The 22,608-nt window shown below is 34.8% G+C and overlaps 1 protein-coding gene across 5 annotated transcripts in view; it reads right to left on the bottom strand.

Annotated features, from left to right (window-relative positions):
* The window catches only part of LOC123671927, a 29,732-nt gene extending 13,420 nt beyond the window's left edge, over positions 1 to 16,312 (bottom strand). The window contains exons 1-3 of one of the 5 annotated variants that reach the window (XM_045605826.1): positions 15,013 to 16,312; positions 2,321 to 2,389; positions 2,176 to 2,265 (exon numbers count right to left, since the gene is read on the bottom strand). In XM_045605826.1, coding sequence (XP_045461782.1) covers positions 2,176 to 2,265; positions 2,321 to 2,389; positions 15,013 to 16,023 — 1,170 coding nt within the window. In that variant the 5' untranslated portion in view covers positions 16,024 to 16,312. Of the gene's footprint in view, positions 1 to 2,175; positions 2,266 to 2,320; positions 2,569 to 5,523; positions 5,767 to 15,012 lie in introns of those variants that run through there. The other 4 variants (XM_045605824.1, XM_045605827.1, XM_045605825.1 and 1 more) reach the window with 4 other exon arrangements.
* Positions 16,313 to 22,608: the final 6,296 nt, after the last annotated feature.

The raw sequence follows: 22,608 nt of genomic DNA, 5'->3' as shown, positions 1-22,608 counted from the left end.
TTTTTGCGAAATTCGAGGCTCTATTGTAAAAAACTGGTTATACATTTATAATTCAAAGTATTGCCCATCGCTGGTCACTACTTTCTCCCATCTTTCGGACAGCGTACGAATTGAAAAAACTGGTCATCTTTTGAAGCGATCCACTAATCGATCCAAGTTTTTACTTCTTCATAAGATCGGAAGTGTTGTTCAGCCAGGCCATGTGCTATTGATTGAAACAAGTGATAGTCCGTGGGAGCAACGTCTGGAGAATACGTCGGGTAGGGTTGTGGGGTAGGAATTCCCATTTTAACGTTTCCAAGTATATCTTGATTACTTTCGCAACATGGGGTCGAGCATTGTCATGCAGTAAATCAATTCATCTTCTCTCTCGTTGTATTGCGGCGGTTTATCTTTCAATGCTCGGTACAAACGCATTAATTGCGTTCGAAAACGATCGCCTGTGATTCTTTCAGTCATAATATACTACGCCGAGCTGGTCCCACCAAATACTGAGCATGACCTTAGAACCGTGAATATTCGGTTTGGCCGTCGATGTGGAAGCATTGTCAGGATATCCTCATGATTTCATGCGCTTGGGATTATCGTAATGAACCCATTTTTCGCCTCCAGTCCCAATCCGATGCAGAAACCCCTTCCGTCTTTGTCTTGCAAGCAGCTGTTCACAAGTAAATAAACGTCGTTCAAACACCTCGCGGCTTCAACTCGTACCGCACCCAATTTCCTTGTTTCTGAGTCATTCCTATGACTTTCAGGCGTTTTGAAATGGCTTTTTGTGTCACTCCTATTGATCCTACAATTATTGTTGCGTTTGACATGAATCTTGATCAATTATTGCCTCCAATTCTGCATCTTCAAAAAACTTCTCTCTTCCACCGCGATGCTGGTCTTCGAAATCAAAATCACCATTCTTGAAGCGTTGAAACCACTCATCTATTTCTTTATTTATTTAATCAAACGGAACAAGCCATTTTACAGATGTACCAGAAAATAACTAAACCTAGACATAAACAATATCGTTGGTACGTTCTTCCACCAATATCGTTCTCACTATAGGTATTTGAAAGCATTCGCTGAACCTCAGCCGCGGATTTTTTCATATTTTAGTAGAAAATTGAAACCTCCCGCAAATGACGAGAATTTGGCTCGTAAGCTAACATGGTTAGTCGTGAATAACTTTATGATGCAGACACAAATCGACTAACATGTCAATGGCGTTATGTTCACAAATACCTAAACTTATTGTATGACATCTACGATATATTTATTTCTCTAATTCTGTGGTTACTCCGTTCATTCTTCCACATCTTGTGGAACAAAATCGTGCGAGAATATATCAGAAAAGCACAGTTTTCATGGTTATATTTCATTATTATATGTTGGTACTCCGAACTTTCCGCCACGGCTTTATCCGCCAATTCATCAATTTGCCTTAAAAAAAATCAGTTCTGCCAACCAACATTTTTCAAGCCAAACATCACTAAATGATATTTATGGAAATATTTCATTAATTTCAATAAGAATGCAATGAATTAGAGAAAATAATATATAATACTCGAACAGAAGGCTCATTCTACCACTCGTTCATTCAAAAACTCGCCACTTCGTGGCTCGTTTTTGAATTCTGAACTCGTGGAAGAATATCAATGCCTTCTGCACTTGTATTATAAATAACTATTCTACTACCACTTACCGTTACAGCCATCTATTGCAAAACGGCTGACGCAAAGTTGTACGCCTTATATAAATATTCATATGAATATCTAAATATAAATATTTTTGAGAGGTAAGGCTTGATATCGGTATAATCTGGGATTTGGTCCCATAGAAATACTCGAAGCCCATAACGGCGAACCCCCTCAAAATTGAAGGCTAGGACCGCCCTTGATTTGTCGTCATGGAAAGTTATTTGCATCAAATATTTTCATGTGAACAAGGGCCAAACGGTATGTTCTAGGAAAAAAAATCATACAGAATTCCACCCTAGAATCAGCATAGTATACCGAGTGAATCGTCTGAAATCAGCTAACGATACAAGGTTTCCGAAAAAAATCTTTTATTTTCTAGAGGGATACCCAGTGAAGGATCTACCGGCATAGTGACGGGGTCCAAGGGGCGGAGCCCCTTCGGCGAGCAGAGCGAGTTCGCTCAAATAAAATTGAAAAAATTACTCACTGACGCCAGGAGTTTTGTTCCAACGGTAAAAATATCAGATGCTTTGATAGTTGGCTTATGTGTTGACAGAGTATATATTAGCATTTCAACCTAAAAACACAACAAGAAATAACATTTCATGAACACTGATGTCCTATAAATTTACCTGGTATGCTTCGGTTTCACTTAATTTACTAATGGGATATTTGAACAGAAACGACAAGGTATCATCACTCTGAAAACAAATAAAGTTAGTAATTAATCTGATTGTGCCACGACATAAAACTAGAGGAATGATGATATATCATAGGAAGAGCTATATTATATTACAATACTATTCATTTCGTAGCCAGACCGATGTTATCTTTGTAATTTGATGTTGTAGGTTAATATACAAAGGAAATGAATAAATTAAGATTATCGATTCTATGAATTGTTGCAATAAGCAATTCCCAAACCAGATTAAAATGGGGAAGCATTGAACGCTACCTACCAGAGTTTTGTTTATTAAATGGACAAATAGAATGAAGAAAATGCAGATCTTTCACAATGGTTTTTTTTTCAATATTTTTCTTGCAGATTGACTGTACCAAATAAAAAGGTCATACTGCTAAAAGTTATACAAAGTGATATAAAAAGATAAGAAAAGCACTGACTTGAAGACGGGAGATTTTAGCGCTCGTTCATTTATGCGCCCTTGGGTAACACATATACCTATGTCCTATATATAGTTATGTGGTCTCCAAGGGTGCAATTCGTAAATTCTATGTGAATGTCTACATCACTTAGGTGAAACTTCGTCTCGTCACAGAAAACAATTTTGTGGGCTCAGTTAGTGTAATTGTACAGGGTGGGCAAATTTCGATCTTTTAGCACTACAACTTTCAAACCAGATGAGATAAACAAAATCTGATACCCTTTTCTCGGTCTCTTTTTTTTTAACTAACAAGAGTAGTATTCATTTTCGGCCACCTTCTTTTGTGTTCGAGTTATAAGCTAAAATTGGAAAAACCAATCAAACCATTTTACAGGCACTTTTTCTCGTAGAATCCAGTGGCGTACTCTTCCTTTCAGAAGGAATTTTAATCACGAAGCTTTGACCAAAGTTATGTTTTCTAAGTGGAAACAAAAAATTTCTGTGCCATTTTTTGAAATCTTAATTTTCACTGATTTCAGAATCAGAAATATACAACATTGTATAGTTCGTATCAATATAAATATTAGAAAATGGTCAAAAACCTTTTTTCATCTGAGAGTCTCGATATTTATATGGTTCCAACTGTTGATGAGCATACAAAATAGAGCTTCCTATACAACAAGAGCAGTCTTCTTCCGTCAGTTTCATTTATTTTATGCATTTTACTAATTTCTATTAAATTTGAATCTAGATATATTTTAATATATGGAAATGAATTCAGCAATAACGAAAAGTTCCACATGATCTACTATTTCAATAGGTAGAGTTGTAATGAGATGGATGGATCAAAAGATTATTTTCATTGGTCTCCAGAATGGATGAGCATAAGTACCAATCCATTTCAAATAGCATATGAAACGCATATATGATTAAACATTATGATGATGATGATCAACAATTTAATAAGGAAAGAACAAAGAAGAAATGGTATTAAATTGAGTGAAAAGCTTTGAAATTAAAAGTTTAATAGAAGGAGACTCTGATTATTATACTATGCTTAATTTTTCTGCTATCATCAACAGTTGAAACCATAGAAATATTGAGACTCTTAGATGAAAAAAGTGATTTTGACCATTTTCTCGATAGATTTATATCGATACAAACCATACGATATTATATATTTTTGAAATCAGAAAAAATTGGGCATACAAAAAAAGTACAGAAATCAAGTGTTCCCCTTTGTAAAAACATAACTGTAGTTCATAGCTTCGCAATTGAAAATCATGGTAAAAAGAGGAGCATGCCCCTGGATTTTAAGTGAAAAAGTTCCTGTACAACATAATGTTTCAATTTCAGAGCTCTATCATCAGTATTAGCGGATATATTAATTTTTTTCGATATCGTCATTTTTCCAATTTTCGCTTATAACTCGGAAACAAAAGAATGTGGCCAAAAATGAATACTACCCTTGTTAGTTTCTCAGAAAAAGAGATCGAGAATGGGGTATCAGATTTTGTTTATCTCCTCTGGTTTAAAAGTTGTAGTGCTAAAACATCGAAATTTGCCCACCTTCACCTTATTTTGTAGAAATAAGTGAAAAGCATAGAAATAATCAGATTAACGGAAAGATACTGCTCTTGTTATAGAAAGCTCAATTTTTCTGTGTTCATCAACAGTTGAAACCATAGAAATATTGAGACTCTTAGGTGAAAAGAGGTTTTTGGCTATTTTCTATTATTTATATTGTTCCGAATCATACAATGTTATATATTTTTGAAATCAGGAAAAATTAAGCTTTCAGAAAATGGCACAAAAATCTAGTATTTCCATTTGAAAAAACATAACTTTGGGTCATAGCTTCGTAATTAAGAACCCTTTTGAAAATACGAGTACGCCACTTGATTCTACGTAAAAAAATGCCTGTATAATGTTTTAATTTCAGAGCTCTATCATCAGTATTAGCGGAGATATAAATGTTTGTCGATATCGTCATTTTTCCAATTTTCGCTTATAACTCGGAAACAGAAGAATGTGGCCAAAAATGAATACTACCCTTGTTAGATTCTCAGAAAAAGAGACCGAGAATGGGGTATCAGATTTTGTTTATCTCATCTGGTTTAAAAGTTGTAGTGCTAAAACATCGAAATTTGCCCACCCTGTACATACATATATACTTCAACTAACATATTATGATTATGGATCCATTCGAAGAAAAATTCATCTGAGACTATGGAGTCATAATGAACAACTTCCTTCGTAAACAACAACTTCGATAATAATGCAATTAAATTTCGAAGACATGAAGTAGATCTCGATGAACTCCTATGAAAAATCTCTTGATAAACTCCTTAAATTAGTCATGTTCACAGTCACAAATTAACAAAACACTGTTCAATTTCCACAAGTCTGCAAGACAAGACTGTAAGCAATAGGTTTTGGTCTACAAGCCCAACTCAAGATCCAACTTACTCAATACTTTCATGCAAGTCTTTCAATGTAGCCTGTTCAAACCAAGTTTACCAAGCCCTTAGGCAATCCTGGACTCTGTACCTACTATACAACTCCAATTGATTATTCCACACTTGCTCGACAATTTTAAACAATTTGTCTTTTGTTAGAACAGTCAATTGACTGAGGTCCTTTTTTAAAGTCAATTTGTTAACTTCTACAAATTGATTCGACCGAATGAATATGAAATTGAGGTGTAGGTAATCTCCTTGATTAATACTAACCAAATGATTCAACGACTCGACATCAACACACAAATTAGTAACACCAATCACAGACAAGTATGTGAATAACTGCACCACAACAATATCCCTGAAACTTTGCATCTCACTATTCAGAACAGCAACATAAACATTGACAATCAATGTTAAACAAGTTGACATACTCCAAAAGATAAAGGTGGGGCTCATGAATTGATTGATACCCTCCATTACTCTCATAAATTCCAGATGAGCATATTCGAATCTAATGAGTCTAGTGGACAAATTCATTTTCTCTCTATTGAACCCCTCAGACAATAAGCTAGTCATCTGATTCTTCAAGGCTTTATGAAGAGTTGTGTAAATTCGTTTCAATATGGTGCTTTCAATCTTGAATGAAAACATTAGTTCCATTTGTGTAAAGAAACCGAGTAAAACGAAGATTATTCTTAAAATTTCAATTTCATCCTTTCGCATCAAGAAATAGAAAAAACCTATAAATATTTCGCATGCCCAAATCAGAAGGAGTTTCAGGTTGCATCTCCACGCGAATGATTCAGATATTATATCCTTCACACCATAAAAAGTTCTCCTGTATATTAAATCTGCTTGTATATTCAATAATGTCACTCTATATTTAGATTTCAAGAAAGGAAAAAGCACTATGAATAATGTTGTGCTAACTAAAATGCATTCACTGGTCACTTCTAGACAAAAAGTAATGTCTTGGTTACATTTCCAAATAGACTCAAATATATATGTCGAACACAAAATGATGAGAAATAAGTGGTAGATACAATTGACGAAGACCAATTTTTTGATGATTCGAAAAGAAGGAGGATTCTGGTAGTTAGAATTCAAATGTTTGCAGAATCCCTTCACAGGTAAAGCAATATTACTCTTGATGAATGTTATATGTAAAATACAGACTAAACAGTTGAAAGTTTTTATCTTCTGTTGGCTTTGTGTAGTCATACCTATGACCATTGTTCAATTGAAGGTAGAATGGAGTACGAAAGCAAATTAAATGCAAGCTTTCATTTCAATAAGTGTTCAATACATTTCAATTCTGTTGAATGAAGTGGAGAATTGTTGTATGGTTGGGTATATTGTGGTTAATTGTGTTATTAATAATAGGAAACATCAATTATCGATAAGTTTGAATTAGGAATTAGTTCTGATGTACTTCTTCATCAAGATCATAATTAATTCACTGTCCATAATGATTAATCCAATAGTTGGATTAAAAATTTCAGGAAAAAACTTTTAGAATTTTCTTTAATTTTTTTCGAGAGTTTATTTATCAGTTGGCTCTATCATTTTGTCACAATGTATGGAATTTAAGAACTTTGAGCCGGAGTAGGATCTGAAGCTTTACTTATAAAAGTATGTTAGAAAATTATATTTTAGAACAAGTTGTAGAATGGGCTCATATTCCAACACGAATGCCGAAAACGAGTTTTCGAACGTATGAGTTTTGTGAAATATTGTCGAAATTCAATGAAAAATTCAGTTTATACATCCTAGTGACTTTCGTATTGTATCTTGGCAGTTGGTGTGACTGTTACGAAAATTGACAGAATACGGAATTTGAATTTGAATCATACGTTTCGAATTTTGAAATAATTAATAATTACGCGTTAAATTCTTCAATTATGTCTGACGAAATCGATTTAACACTACCAGTATTAAAAGGAATTGCGAATAATGTTGCAAATCATTTCACTTTATCCAAATTATATTATATTGACAATTGAAATTTGACGGGATCGAAAGTCAGTGTAGACAACCACAAAACGAAAAATATAACTGAAAACAATGCTGTAATGAGTTCATTACAGCACAGTTTTTAGTATAGTACCTATATCCAAAGTCACTTGGAGGAAACCAGAATATTTCGATTATACAAGGGTTGTCCAAGTTTCCAGAAATTCCTTCGAGACCAGTGAATTCAATTCATTGCCTTACAATATTGTTGAATAAACCCTGGTATTTAGCGGATCGCGGTATCCACTTCAAAGGGGCGTCTGGACAAGCGTTTTTATGGACTAGTTCAAGTGACTTTGGATATACTATACTGTAATGAACTCATTGCGATACTGAAATAGAGAAAAAAATATTTGCATAAGATTCGAAATTGCTCAGACGCAAAATTTCAATTGAAAGGACTGATTCATCAGGTTTTCTGATTATGTAGAAGAATGTATTCCTTCTGGGAATGTCTATAATGTCACTAAGGGGCAGTTGTTTCACATGATAATAAAGTCCTCCTTCTTGCTGCATCGATAACCTACTTATTTTATTTTGAAGGAAGAATGATATTAATAAATCGAAAAGTATCAAGCACAATATGTTGAATATTTCACCTTCAGAGAGTACGTTGAAAGGTTGGAATATATTTTCTCCAATTCTGTGGTTATTCCGTTCATTCTTCCACATCTTGTAGAACAAAATCGTGCGAGAATATATCAGAAACGCACAGTTTTCATGGTTATATTTTATTATTCTATGTTGGTACTCCGAACTTTCCGCCACGGCTGTATCTGTCAATTCATCAATTTGCCTTAAAGAAATCAGTTCTGCCAACCAACATTTTTCAATGCAAAAATCACTAAATTATATTTATGGAAATATTTCATTAATTTCAATGAAAATGCAATGAATTAGAGAAAATAATGTATAATACTCGTACAGAAGGCTCATTCTACCACTCGTTCATTCCAAAACTCGCCACTTCGTGGCTCGTTTTTGAATTTTGAACTCGTGGAAGAATACCAATGCCTTCTGCACTTGTATTATAAATAACTATTCTCTAATTCTGTGGTTATTCCGTTCATTCTTCCACATCTTGTAGAACAAAATCGGCGAGAATATATCAGAAACGCACAGTTTTCATGGTTATATTTCATTATTCTATGTTGGTACTCCGAACTTTCTGCCACGGCTTTATCTGTCAATTCATCAATTTGCCTTAAAGAAATCAGTTCTGCCAACCAACATTTTTCAATGCAAAAGTCACTAAATTATATTTATGGAAATATTTCATTAATTCCAACGAAAATGCAATGAATTAGAGAAAATAATGTATAATACTCGTACAGAAGGCTCATTCTACCACTCGTTCATTCCAAAACTCGCCACTTCGTGGCTCGTTTTTGAATTTTGAACTCGTGGAAGAATATCAATGCCTTCTGCACTTGTATTATAAATAACTATTTTTATTTGAAGTTCAGTGAAAATCCTGAAAGATGTTAATTTTTCTCTCAATTTTCGAAGTGTGTATATTGGTCAAACTATTGTCAAAAAGTTATATACATATTGGGGCAAATGAAAAGTGGCAAAGGCAAAAAATATCAAAATATCACCTACTTCAACTCATTCTTCAGGGAAAAATAGAAGGTAAAAGATCAGTAGGATGAAGACGAATATCGTGGCTACGTAACCTTCGAGCATGGACTGGAATGACATTGACAAGATTATTTAAAACGGCAGTGAACAAAGTAATGTGGTCCAATGTGATAGCCAACATCCATAGGGGATAGGCACTTTAAGAAGAAGAAGAAAGGCAGGTCATCGATGTTTTATAAATAGAAACATGTAAGTACTACTTGATTCAAAAAGGATCTCAATCCCTTATACATCATGCGCACTATCATTTGGAAATGATAATTTTCACGAAATTCCAAGGATTCATAGAAAATAGGTATTCCAACGTTTCCGTACACACACATTGAATATTTCAGATGTGAATTGCAATATTCATTTCTCATTGAAAAAAATTTCAATTGGAATGTTTCTTCAAGAGATAGATAAAATATAAATGAATTTCTCTACTAAAAATGTGAAGAAAGATACTTACTACTCTCCTCATGGAATCGAAATTGAAATTAATCAAAACAATAGCCAGGATAGATACATAGGTCCTTATATGAACCATAAGATTCTGTTTGAAATCCTGAACACTGAACTGCCAAATTATATTATAGACGTTTATGGTGAGAGAGACCAGCGTTGAAATAGACCAAATTAGTAAAGTTGGATTCCAGAATTCGTTTTCCAAGTTGAATATCATAATAATTTCACCTTGCAAATGCTGAAACTTTTGTATCTGTTGCACAAAATCCGTCTTGTGTTCACATCTTATCCTTGCATTCATAAAGCTTTCAACTCCATTTTTCAAGGAAGTAAAAATCTTGATAAATACCATCTGAATAATTTGGATTTTTACCACTAGTAAAAGTTGCAGCCCGTAACATATAATGAAGCAAACTTCACCAGTTGTTAGCAGAATAGACTCATTGAAGACCATTATACTAAAAACTCCAACATAAACAATAAAACCACATGAAAGTATCATCTTGCAGTTGCGAATCAAAAGATTGCTACATTTTTCGCATACGAAGTTGTCGAAATTGTAGAAGTCTTTGTTGTTCAGGATGTTACAAAAGATATTGAGAGATGTGTGCACTGTTCTTATTTTCCACAGGTCTAGGTTGAGCATGAGAGCAGATACAAGCACTATCAGATAGTCTTCTATCGAAACCAAGCATGTCATCACATGAGAACTGCATTGTATGATGGTCACTTTCAAATGAAATATACATTTGATCAGCAGTGTTACAGCTATAATGTAGCAGACTGTCAGTGGAAGTTGTACAATTTTAAAATAGGCATCACCGACATAGTTTGAACTAATATGTTTGCAGAATCCACTTATTGGTCCATTGTACACTAGTCGAGTCAAACAAACTGGGCAATTGCTGGTCTTATGACGAGGTTCGAAAAATGTTTTTATCGATAAAGATTTCCAACTGCTTTTTCTCTGCGAAAATTCCATCTTCATTGAACTCTGATATTTCCTTGTGGAGAGCAGTTACTTTCGATCATATACAATCAGGAAATTAACTTATCTGCTAAAAGCATTGCTGATTGGCAAATTATATTGGTATAAGCGAGGTGCGGTACTAATCAATTGAGGCTCAATGAAAGGCTTCCAGTTGCGACTCGTGAGAGCTGGCAAAATTCTTAATTTTTTCATTATTATTCACATTTTCACCGCATAGAGCAATTCATAAACATTCACAAAAAAATTATTGTTTTGGCACCTTCATTGAAATTTACAACCTACTTTTCTTAAGTGTTAAGTAAGTGAATGTGATTACTTGTAAATTAACATGAATTATCAATCAATATCGATACTCCTGTACAATACTACTTGAAGTAAAATGGCCAGGTTCGTTGCAATCTTCTGTTGTTGAAGGGGTTCTGAGCCAGTTGGTCTATGAGGCTGTTGTCATGTCCTTCTTAGTTTTGATAGTATTTAATTGAACGTATTCTAATTTTATCATTGACAAATGGTTTCATTGAATCATTATGTATGGTGTAGTTGGATACATACCATGGCGCATCTACTGTCAAGCGTAGTATTTAGGATTGAAGTCTCCGAAATTGAATACCCTATGTCCGTATCAGTTTAATTATTGCTTTATAACATAGTAGTTTATTCTGAAAGGACAACTTGGATTTCCTTCGAGCCAATACATCTGTCGGATTTTCATATTTATTTATGTCTTTTTGGGTAGTATGTGTGGTTTCCAAGTGAGGCGTTGGCCCGATGGAGGCCAAAGTATTTTGCTTCTTTTTTAATTGGTAAATAATTTTCCTTATTTTGGCTGGAGGTCATACGTTTCTTTTATTGGTGAAAGTGACATGTGCTGACTTCGTTCCACTGATGAGGTGATTTTGGTGATTTCTGAGGCTAAGTGCATTTTCATGAAATATAAGAGTCGCTATATCGGCTGCAAAAGAGGCTAATATGGTGCTTCAATTTTGTGGAATGTCAGATATAAAGATTAGGTAGAGCAATGGACTCAGTATACTTCCTTGTGGAACCCCTGCTTTTATTTTATTAGGGCTTGATAAAGTATCACCATATTTTACAGCGAAGTATCGATCCATCAAATAGGACTTCAAGATTAGATAATACGGCTGGGGAAGAAGTTTTTTCAATTTGAAGAGCAGATCACTGTGTAAAACCATGTCGAAAGATTGAGATGAATCCAAAAACACACTATTACAATATATGTTGTCTTTTAATCTTGTCGATTAAAATTGTATTTGTTGTTTCGATATTGTTATATTATTAGTTTAGTAATCTTGGATGTTATGGACTAATGACAGTTGACAATTCAGATTTAATAAATAATAGAGGAAACTAATAGTGGAAAGTTTTTCAAAAGATGTAGGTATGGAATTCGGATTGGACAAGTGTCGTACTTTCAGCGTAGTGCGAGGAAGAATTCAAGATGAACCGATTACTCTTGCAAATGAACAGGAAATAGAAGCAATGAAATCGAATGCTCTTCACAAATACCTTGGAATGAAACAGAACCGACGAATCAACCACCAAAGAATGAAGCAAGACTTAACTACTGATTTCGTTAGGAAAAATGAAAAGATTTTAAAAACAAACCTCAACAGCAAGAACATGACGAGAACCATAAATACATATGCATGTTCAATTCTAACACACTCATTCGATATAGGTCCATGGAGCAAAACAGTCATCGAAAACCTGCAACGCAAAATGAGAACGCTGATGGCAAAAGCAAATGAGCACCATCCGAAAAGCAACATTGAGAAGACCACACTGCAAAGAAAAAAAGGAGGCAGGGATATGATGGACATGGAACTTGCTGATGGGCAGAGATAAAGTCTACGGGAATATTTCAGAGATCAAGCAAGTAGATCAGAGAATAACTACAGAGAATGAAGACTCTTCATGGAAGACATTCCAACGAGGTGAACCAGGATTATGTCGACATTGGCTCACATCAGGTGCGATGTATTTAGAAACGGAAGGTGTTATTTTAACCATACAAGATCAAGTGATCTCAACGAGAAATTACTGCAAGCAATCCAACGAATGAAACAATCCAACATATCACGGGAGGATGTTAAATGTTTCCAGGAAATAAATATAAGGAGACACGATGCAATAGTAAAAATACTACATCAAGAATTGGCAACCAAATTAAAACTAATTCATTCTGAAAAAGTACCATACTACAAGTTCCAACCGGAAACCATCCTGGAAAACGAACGCTATAAACTGTACTGGGATCGTACAGTTTTGACTGATAAAACAGTTGCTCACAACAGGCCAGATATACTGCTAGTCGATAAACATCAAAAGACAGCAATACTCATCGACGCGACGTAGCAATACCAAATAACAACAACTTGCGTCAAAAAAGAGGTCAAAAAAATGTCAAAATATAGGGACCTCGAATTTCAGATAAAGCATCAGTGGGGAATGATATCAACGAGAACTATTCCAATTGTCATCTCAAAACTGGAATAGTACCTAAAAATTTCAAGAGAAATATCAAGCAATTAGGACTTAAGTGAGTATATTTGTAAGCTGTTCTTTTGGTATTGCAAGGACAGTGAAAAAATTCCTAGGAAGCGACGGACAGGTCCAAGGATCACGTCCAAGAGGACCAGAAGTTGGACGAGAACCAGGGGAACCACAAGGACCGGACAAGACCGAGCTCTATCCCTCTGATATTTTAAATATCTGGGATTGAGTAAATGCTCTTCTTAGCGGGGAGTGAGAAGCCGACGGCGAGGAGATTTTTCTATCCTACACGTATAGGCTAAAGTCGGGATAATCAAAATAGTTAAAATCCCAGATTTCTTGATAATACTCTGCACGAGTCATCATATTTCATATTATTGAGTATTCTTATTGCTTTTTACTGTAGAATGAATAGTTGTTTTATATTCCCTGATCCATAATAGTATATTGTGCAACAAGTGCGGAAAGTCCAACTTTTCTCGCGGAGTGTGGAAGTTTGTGGCACGAGCCTGAAAGGCGAGTGCCGCAAACACACGAGCTAGAAAAGGAACATGTTGCACACTAAACTTTTCCTAAAACTGCACAAATTTCAATAATTCAAGTAATGAATCAAAATGGCCTTCGTTGACAGTATGTGCTAATTTATTGTGTTTCTATAGAAACGACTCAAATGCCCAATTTCATTGGTCTACCAAGCGAGGTGATCAATCATCGAATGGTAGACCATCTTAAGGTAATTACTGTAGATATATCTGGCTATAATTCTGAAACCATAAATAGCTGTTGTAATTTTCTCATACAGATAATTTATGTGATATTTCCAGTTGAGGTTCTTATGTATGCCCAAAAATTTTGTTGCTCTGGATATTCGATAGAGTGAGTTATATATTGTGGAAGACTGAAAACTGTTCTCTCAGTGAAATGTGTTTCCGATAACAACATGATGTCTATTTCAGATTCATGAAGGCTGCTACTTCATTTCTGTGGTTCAGAAGGCCGTTGACATTCCATGAAGCTATTTTGGTATTAACTTGTCATCAAGGATTATAGAGGAGTGTGTTGCTTCTGAGAGAAATTACCTAAAACACCGGATCCTGTCCTATTGGTGAGTTTTTCTAGAATGTTTATTGTTTGTATTGGTGGACAGTATTTTTTTTTGTTGACGGTAGGTGTGACCTGTTTTTTATATGTTCAACTATGGTTTTTTGAGAAATTTTGTGGAGAAAGAAGTTTTTAAGAATATTTTTGTAAATTGTTTGATTTCTGATTTTTTTCAGCTGACCTGATGATGGCTAAATGCCGAAATCGATAGCCAAAGAATATAACCAAAAAATCAACAGTGTGTTTTAGTGATATCATTCTACTCTGGTTTTGAGCTAGGTTAACATGGGTAGTACATCAAGGCTCAATGATTAGAGGAAAACGACTCGTGTCAACAGAACAGTCATGCAAATATTCACGAAACGAATGATTAATCCTATGGCTAGTGAAGCACAATAGTGGTTAAGAGGGATTACCACCACGTGGTTTTTCGCGTATCAGTAAAACTTTGGTACCCATTTATTTCCCCTGTGGCGCTCCTGCGATGACCAAACTTTGTACGGTGTACGAAGTTGTACATTCACATCATTTTCTTTCTTTTTTTCGAAGCAAATAAGTTGAGTACAGCACTGTACGACGACTTTCACAAAATTCATTTGAAATAATTACTCTAATTGCTAATACTTTGTTGGATGTGCGGCTCAGTGGTAAGAAGCTGTGACTGATGCATAAATTCTGAGATGAAACTCATATAGCACTAGGACGTTCCCAAATTGTACTGAAAACGTCCAGCTGGGACCTAACGGATACCCTAGGTACAGCTTTTAGGTAGTATACAAGAAAACTTTCGAAAAGGATGACCTAGCTTTTCAGCAGCACTCTTTCATTCATTCTTTTATGTGGTCTTCAAGAGTGAATCAATGAATAACCGCTCTAAATCTCCCGCCTTCAAGTCAGTGCATTCCTCATTTTGTTGAGGCTAAACTATGATACTTCAAGTTTTTTTTTCAATTTGCAAGAATGTTCCTTGAATGATTGGATATATTCTACGAGATAAAAAATAATAATCTATTATGTAAAATTTTCAGTTTTATACTGAAATATATACTTACTATACTTGCTATTAAAGTTCCTTTTCTCATCATGAAGATTACAATCAAAACATGTGCATACGTGCGAAATTCATCCACCAAATTTTTGTACCATAATCCTTTTTCAATCAACAGAACCAGCATATAAAAATCCAAAACGAGCATAATAAGTGATGACATACACCATAGAATTATAATCGGACCCAAGAAAGCATTCAAATGTTCATCTACGCAAGTGTAACATTCTGAATAGTACAACTCGGTAGCTTCAAGTTGCTCCAAGAGCTCAATTCGTCTTGCTTTATCCTCCATATTAAATGCGCAGATCTCATTTTTCTCATCAATTTTCTTTAAACGATTCATTAAGAAAGTGTCGATTTTAGTTTTGAATTCCATCACTTTACCTATTTCCCGCAAGATCTGAACTCCTAGAAGAGTGAGCAAGAGAACAGTTGAAATGAAACATACGTTGATGAAGATCAGTTTGCTCTGTTGGTAAATAGTAGCTAAAAAAAGTTCTACCACTACGAAACCAATAGTCGATACAGTTCTCTTCCTACCGAATTTCGTATTAGGTACAGGATCCCAAGGCGATCCGAACATTTCGATGTAATATTGATTTTCCATCAAATTGACAACTGAATTTAGGAAGGCCAGTCTAGTACGAAACATTAACAACGCTGCCAGGTACATAAAAAGGAAGAATGAAAAGTAGCACAATTCCTCCAAAGCGATTAAGCCATCAATTTTGGACGTCAGATCCTCTGAGCTCTTCAATTTTTCCTCGGCTTCTTGGAACTGAATATAACAAGCTGCCACAAGAAGGGAGGCTAATATATATGAAATCCAAAGCCACCGATAAGCTATTTCGAAACATGGTTTTCCTTTGTAATTCTTATCCAAATGTTGGCACTGTTTTCGTATAGGTATGAATATGAATGTGAATCTCAACATCCCACCTACGTGGCAAACCGTACAATGATTTTCTTTCACGCATTTTGACTTGACTGTATTCGTTATAAATTTCAACATTATGGTATCATTTTCACTAGCAACGAATCGATAGCTGTGTTTGGAAGTTTACGTTTCAAGCATTCATATAAACATGATTGTTGTAATATATCAATTGTCCACATAGCAACCCCACTCCTCTAATAATGAATAATTACACAAAGGAATAGAAAATGGGAGAGATAATCTAGATAACACACCTATATGGAAACAATGAATGAAAAATTCAAACGATCTAATTAGTTGAAGTAGCTGGCAAAAACATATTTCATCAAAGGATCGAGTGACTCGCATGAGTAGCAGTAGAATATAAAATAGGGATTTTCTGATGAAATAAACGAAAACAAAATTTTTCAATAATGACAAGAAAAAATTTATTTTATTTTTTATCCAAATGTACCTATGACAAGTTAGACCTCATTTAAAAACAGTGCAATCTCCACTAGGAGATTGAGGATTTCCCTATTTTTTATGACCTATATTGGAAAAAAATTGAGGGAAGTTGGGAATATGGGTTCTTTCTCTAACTGGTGATACAAATATTAAAGAGAATTTTTCGAAGGTGGTGGATGGATATTAAAACACACTCAGGGATATCAGGGTCGAATGGCTAAATAGGAAATCTGATTTTTTTTATTTCAAGTTAAGAATAATGCAGTGAATATGACCAGTCAACTAGTGAAAGTATAGTACCTACCTGTCCAAATAAGAAACACATTGTTACAAATTGAGGAATATGGAGTTGTGGAATGCCAGAATGTTAAGAATATAGATTAGTGATATTAAGGTGTAAAGAGATTACAAGATCTAATAATTGTTCCGTTTTTCAGAATAGGTCGAGAAGGGGCGGTGGAGTCCTCCTTTTAAAAGGAACAAATATAAATATAGAAGAGTTGAAAATGAATACATCCGGTCAGGAGTGGCAATTTCGAGCAGGTATGGATACAAGAGAGTTAAAATGGGGGGGGGGTACTACTTTTCATCAAGACAAGATTTTGCTTCAACTGTATTCTTCCCCTTCAAAAAGCAATATTTTATCATCACACGAAATTCTTTTTTGTTCATCCTCTTTCAAATAACAGCTAAAGTAGCTACACTCACAACGCAATATCTCAAAAACTAATAGTCGGACTGCTGTCAAATTTTGACACGTATCGTATGAAGGTTGGTACTGAGATGCATAGAAAATATACATCTTAGTTGGTATACTAACTAAAAATCATATGGATTTAATACTAGCACTGCCATCTGTGCATCAGACCGGGAAATTTTCAATTGGCCTAATACATACATGACCTCCCGGATGATATACAGAATGAGAAACGAACCATGATCAAGGAAGATGAAACAATGGCAGAGGAAGTTTCCTATTTAGTTGAAGTTATGAGAGATGCATGTCTGATGGTTCAGGACCAATCCGAAGTTAGTATTAACACCTACTTGTATGCAGATGATACCAATATCCTCATAACTTCCAAAAATGTTATTTAGTGACCGATCAATTGATAGAAACAATGTCAAAAGTTGCAGTCTGATGTAATAAAGAGTGATCTCAAATTGAATATAAAAAAGAAAAACATCATGTATTTCTCCAGTACAAGATCGAACACAATCTTTTCAAAGAATATCAACATCAATGACACGGAAGTTGAATTAAGCTCAAATTTGAAATTTTTAGGAATCACAATTGATAGGAATCTCAACTGGAGATCTCATTGTGGCCAACTACTTTCCAGATTGAACTCTGTATTTATACATTGAGACCTGTTAGGAACCAGGTCAGCAATAGTGTTATCAAGACAATTTATTACGCCAACTTCCATTCATTACTGACATATGGAATAATTTTTTGGGGCTCCAGTTCACAAGCCGAACAAGTTTTCATAACACAGAAGCTAGCAATTAGGACCATGTCCAATATGAAATTTCGAACATCTTTTAGACAGGGCCGCCGCCAGGAGCGGCACACCGGACATTCTGCGGGCCGCCAAATTGTAGGGGCGCAAAGTCAGTTGATAAAACAAGACTTTTTGCACCTTCAAGAACTACATCGTGTTTTGATGAAATTAACAAAACGTCGTTTGATAAATTTGACAAGGTTATTTTAAATATTTAAAAATGAGAGTTAATATGGAATTGAAAAGATGCCTGAGAAGAATAACAGAGTCCCCGGCAAAATTTTATTTTGCCGGGGCGCTAAAATGTCTGGCGACGGTCCTGCTTGTAGAAGAACTTTTAAAAAAACAATATTTTTACTGTACCAGGATTATAAAGGGTGTTTCCAAATAAGACGTGAACCTTGGAGGAGGTGTAAGTATCACTTATTTGCTATCTTTTGAGCCATATTTATTGATATCCGAAAATCAACAGGTTCCGAGATATTTGAGTTTTTGTGTTTTTTGAAAATTTTCTTTCCTTACTTCATTTTTCGTCAATTTTTTCTTCGTTGGCCAAGTTTGATTCAAATTTTGGATTGTTTTCAGAAAAGGATATGATATTTATGAAAAAAGCAAAACTATGCTGTATTAGATGTTGAATAAGGATCAATATTATTTGAAAGTTAATATATGAAGAAAAAATAGTAAACTCCTACTATAAATTTACCTTCAACTTTCGAATTCTACAATTTATGTATGACAAAATTATTTTGAAAACTTGTCTAATCCCTTCTTTATTTCTTAAAAAAGTTGCCGTTAGAATGCAGTCACTAGTTTCATTTCAGAAGATTTTCATTTGAAGGGATAGAAAATTAAAGATTTAAATATTTTTTCAATTGGGCTCAAAATAAAAATTTCGTTGAAAAATGAATTTATTAATTATGTTCGAAATGACCTCCACCATTCCTTATATTTACAAGCACGTGCCCTCCTTCTAATTTCATCAGTTGTTTTTTCCGCTTGAAATGTACTCTCAATCTTCTCGCTGCTTCGTGTTCGTCTATTCTCTTCACGCATGTGCATGTATTTTCCTTTCATGTACAAGGTGTCCAAAAAGGGTATCGGGTATTTGTAACTTCGATAAAACAAAAACTAGTTACAATTAAAAAAAAAAATTATTGTTAATTATTACAGCATGAAGTGGAAAATTATTTGGAAAAGATTATGTTATCTAAATGGTGACCGTTACGCTGCTGGCACTCTTCTAATCGGGAACGAAAATTGGCGATCACACGCTGACACATAACTCTCGATATTGCTGCCATTTCTGACCTTATGTTTTGCTTTAATTGGGTCAAATTCATTGGATTATTCTGATACACCTTTCTTTTAATGTACCCCCATGCAAAATAGTCAAGTGGACTAAGGTCGGGGTTTCTGGCAGGCCAGTTGATGTTACCCCTACGCAAAATGGGAATTCTTTAACAGCTACCATTGCTTGATTTGTTGTATGGCGAGTGGCCCCATCTTGTTGAAAGCACGTTCTTGAATTATAACCTTAAAATTCCAGTAACTCTGGACCCAAAAAGTTTCGCAGCATATCGCAATAACGGTCACTATTTACATTGAGTGGTTGGCCTCGTCGATTTTCATTAAAATAAGGACCGTTTCTTCGTCGCGGACTGAACGAGGGCGTTCAAATTCTTGAATTTTTATAGTCGCACCTGTATTTTCAAACATTCGGATCCATTTTCTAATGAGTCATCACTTGGTGTATGGCGTGTACGATATTCCTCACGATATAAACGTTGAGAATCTACTATTGAATCACCGTAGCGATAATACTCTCGTACGCAAAAAGCGCGATGCGTTCCTGGGTACCGCTCCATCATCTCTGAAACTCCAAAAAATTGCGTACATCACGATCCCCTTCACAATCCCCACCGTCACTCATTCTTAAATGCAGCGACAAAACAAATACACGATACCCTTTTTGGACACTTTATACTATATCTTTTAAACTGCTCCTAACATGAAAATCTAACAGTGTTACATCTGGACTTCTTGCTGGCCACGATATAGTCCTTCCCTATCTATACACCGATTAGGAAAAAATTCGTTTAAAAACATACAACGTTAAGACCATAGGCTTAACGTTGTATGTTTTTAAACGAATTGTTTCCTAATACGTGACACCCATCCTGTTGGAAAATAATTTCACGTCTGTCAATCAAAGGAACCTCGTCCAAAAAGCTGTCCATATTCGTTCTCAAAAATTCTTCATAATTTTCTCCGTTTAAGTTATCAGGTAGATAATAAGGACCTATCAAACAATTAGCTATTGCTCCTATCCAAACATTAACGCTAAATTTCCTTTGGAATGATGTTTCCTTCATCAAATGCGGATTTAAATTCGACCAATAATGTAGGTTGTGAAAATTAGTCACCCCTTCCCTACTAAATCTAGCTTCGTCTGTCCATAGGATCCTCGATAAATAATATAGCATTCTCTCTGTCAGCATTCAGAATAAATAGGCAAAATTGGTGTCTTCTAGCATAATCACCATATTCTAATCCTTGTACTGGAGTGTAGTAATAGGGATGCAAACAGTTTTTCTTCAGCACCGACCATACTTTTTCGTGAGGTATTCCAAGATCACTGGCAGTCTTACGTGTACTTATTGCAGGAGCATCTTCTACTGCCTGTAATATTGCTTCATCTTCATCTACAACGTTTCGGAGTCCTGGAGCACCAGCGTTTTTAGCGTTTTGTACGGTACCTGTTTCCGCAAATCTCCGGTAGGTTGATGAAAAGACACTCATGTGAGGAATACGCCTGTTTGGCAATCTGCGTATGCTCTCTGGGCATCGGAAGCATTGTCCATACACAAAAAGAATATATGCATATTCAGCTTTAATAAACGTAGACATCTTGTACAAAATAATAGAATACTTTATAAGTGATAAGATATTGAGATCTTGATCCCTTTTGATTACACATTCATTTTTTTTTATGCCAAACATTCAAAAGGTTGTTTATAAAAAAATCTGCTGAAACGAAACTAGTGACTGCATTCTAACGAAAACTTTTTTAGGCAATTAAGAAGGAATTTGGCAAGTTTTCAAAATAATTTTGTCATACACAAATGGTGGAATTCGAAAATTGCAGGCAAATTGATATGAGAAATTGATTTTTCTTCCCTTCATATAGCAACTTTTCAAGTCATACTAATTCTTTTTCAATATCTAATATAGCATAGTTTTATTCACAGGGCCGTCGCTAGGGGGTAGGCAGAGTAGGCGGTCGCCTAGGGCGCCAAATTTCAAGGGCGGCATTTCAAGCTCGGTCAACAAATATCACATGTGTAGAAATGGAAAGTACCGAATGAGATTTGATTCGGAAAAATACCGACAAATAATAATCAAAAACAATCAAAGGTGCCGCATTATAATCATAAATAACCAGATGTTGCGTTATCCCCTCATAGTGTTGTTTACAAGTTGACGCTAAAAAACCCACGCATTCATCACTTTGTCGGCGTTCAATAATCAGAATGTTGATTGCACAGAATGGAAAGCAAAATATACGAAAAACGATTTCATTTCACCATTCAAAGCTTATTCTTCTTAAGAAATATAAGGAGTTTTATTATTTTGTAAAGCATTCAATTAACTAGTGCTGGGCGTGGGCGCATTCGAATTCAAAATGATGGTTCATCCGATTGTTTTGCTCGATAACCTTGAAGAAAAGGAAACAAAATGTTAAAGCTTTTTATGAAGTCGAAACTGAGCAGAAGAACCTGAACCGCAGGGTTTCTAGAGGGACGGCAAATATCGGAGGGCGGCATTATCAACTTTTTTCAAGAAAACTAGAATACTGAAAAAATGAATCAAATAATTTTTTTTTTGATTTCAACGAATATCACAAACGATTTTTTTCGTCAAATTCACTAATCTTAAAAGTTTTTCCATCAAGAATGTCTGCAACATATATTCGAATTAAAAATAATGGTTCATTTAATCATATTGAAGAAAAAATGAATATTCGAGTGTTTTATGAAGTCGAAACTCAACAGAAGAATCTGAAACCTGAATTCAATTCATATATTTCATCATTTATTCATAAGAATTCAGTTTTAGCATTCTGTAAAACTTCTGTTAGGGCGACAAATTTTGTCTCTTCCTAGGGCGGCAGTTTGGCTAGCGACGGCCCTGTTTATTCATACATATCAAATCATTTTCTGATGAAAATATTCCAAAATTATAACCAAACTTGGTCAACGAAGAAAAAATTGACGAAAAATAAAGTAATAATGTGAGAAATATTTAAAAAATCACAAGAACTCAAATATCTCGGGAACTGTTGATTTTCGGATATCAATAAATATGTCTCAAATGATAGCAAATGAGTCATACTGACACGTCCTCCAAAGTTCACGTCGAATTTGGGAACACCCTGTATATTTAAAGAAGCCTACTTTTTTCCGAAAAAATGTTAACTATTTTTGAAGATTTAAAAATCAGAATAATACAAGAAGAATGAACGAGTACTTTTTTCCATGTCATAAATTAATGATAACTGAAAAGAGGACGACTTTATATATATATATATATATATATATATATATATATATATATATATATATATATATTATGCGCATTTTACATTTAACATTTTTTTACCAAGAAGTATCAGGAATTTGACAGAATATAACACGTTTCGTAAGAG

The sequence above is a fragment of the Harmonia axyridis genome, chromosome 2, assembly GCF_914767665.1.
Source record: "Harmonia axyridis chromosome 2, icHarAxyr1.1, whole genome shotgun sequence".
Lineage (NCBI taxonomy): Eukaryota > Metazoa > Arthropoda > Insecta > Coleoptera > Coccinellidae > Harmonia > Harmonia axyridis.
This window is presented reverse-complemented; position numbering and strand designations above follow the sequence as displayed.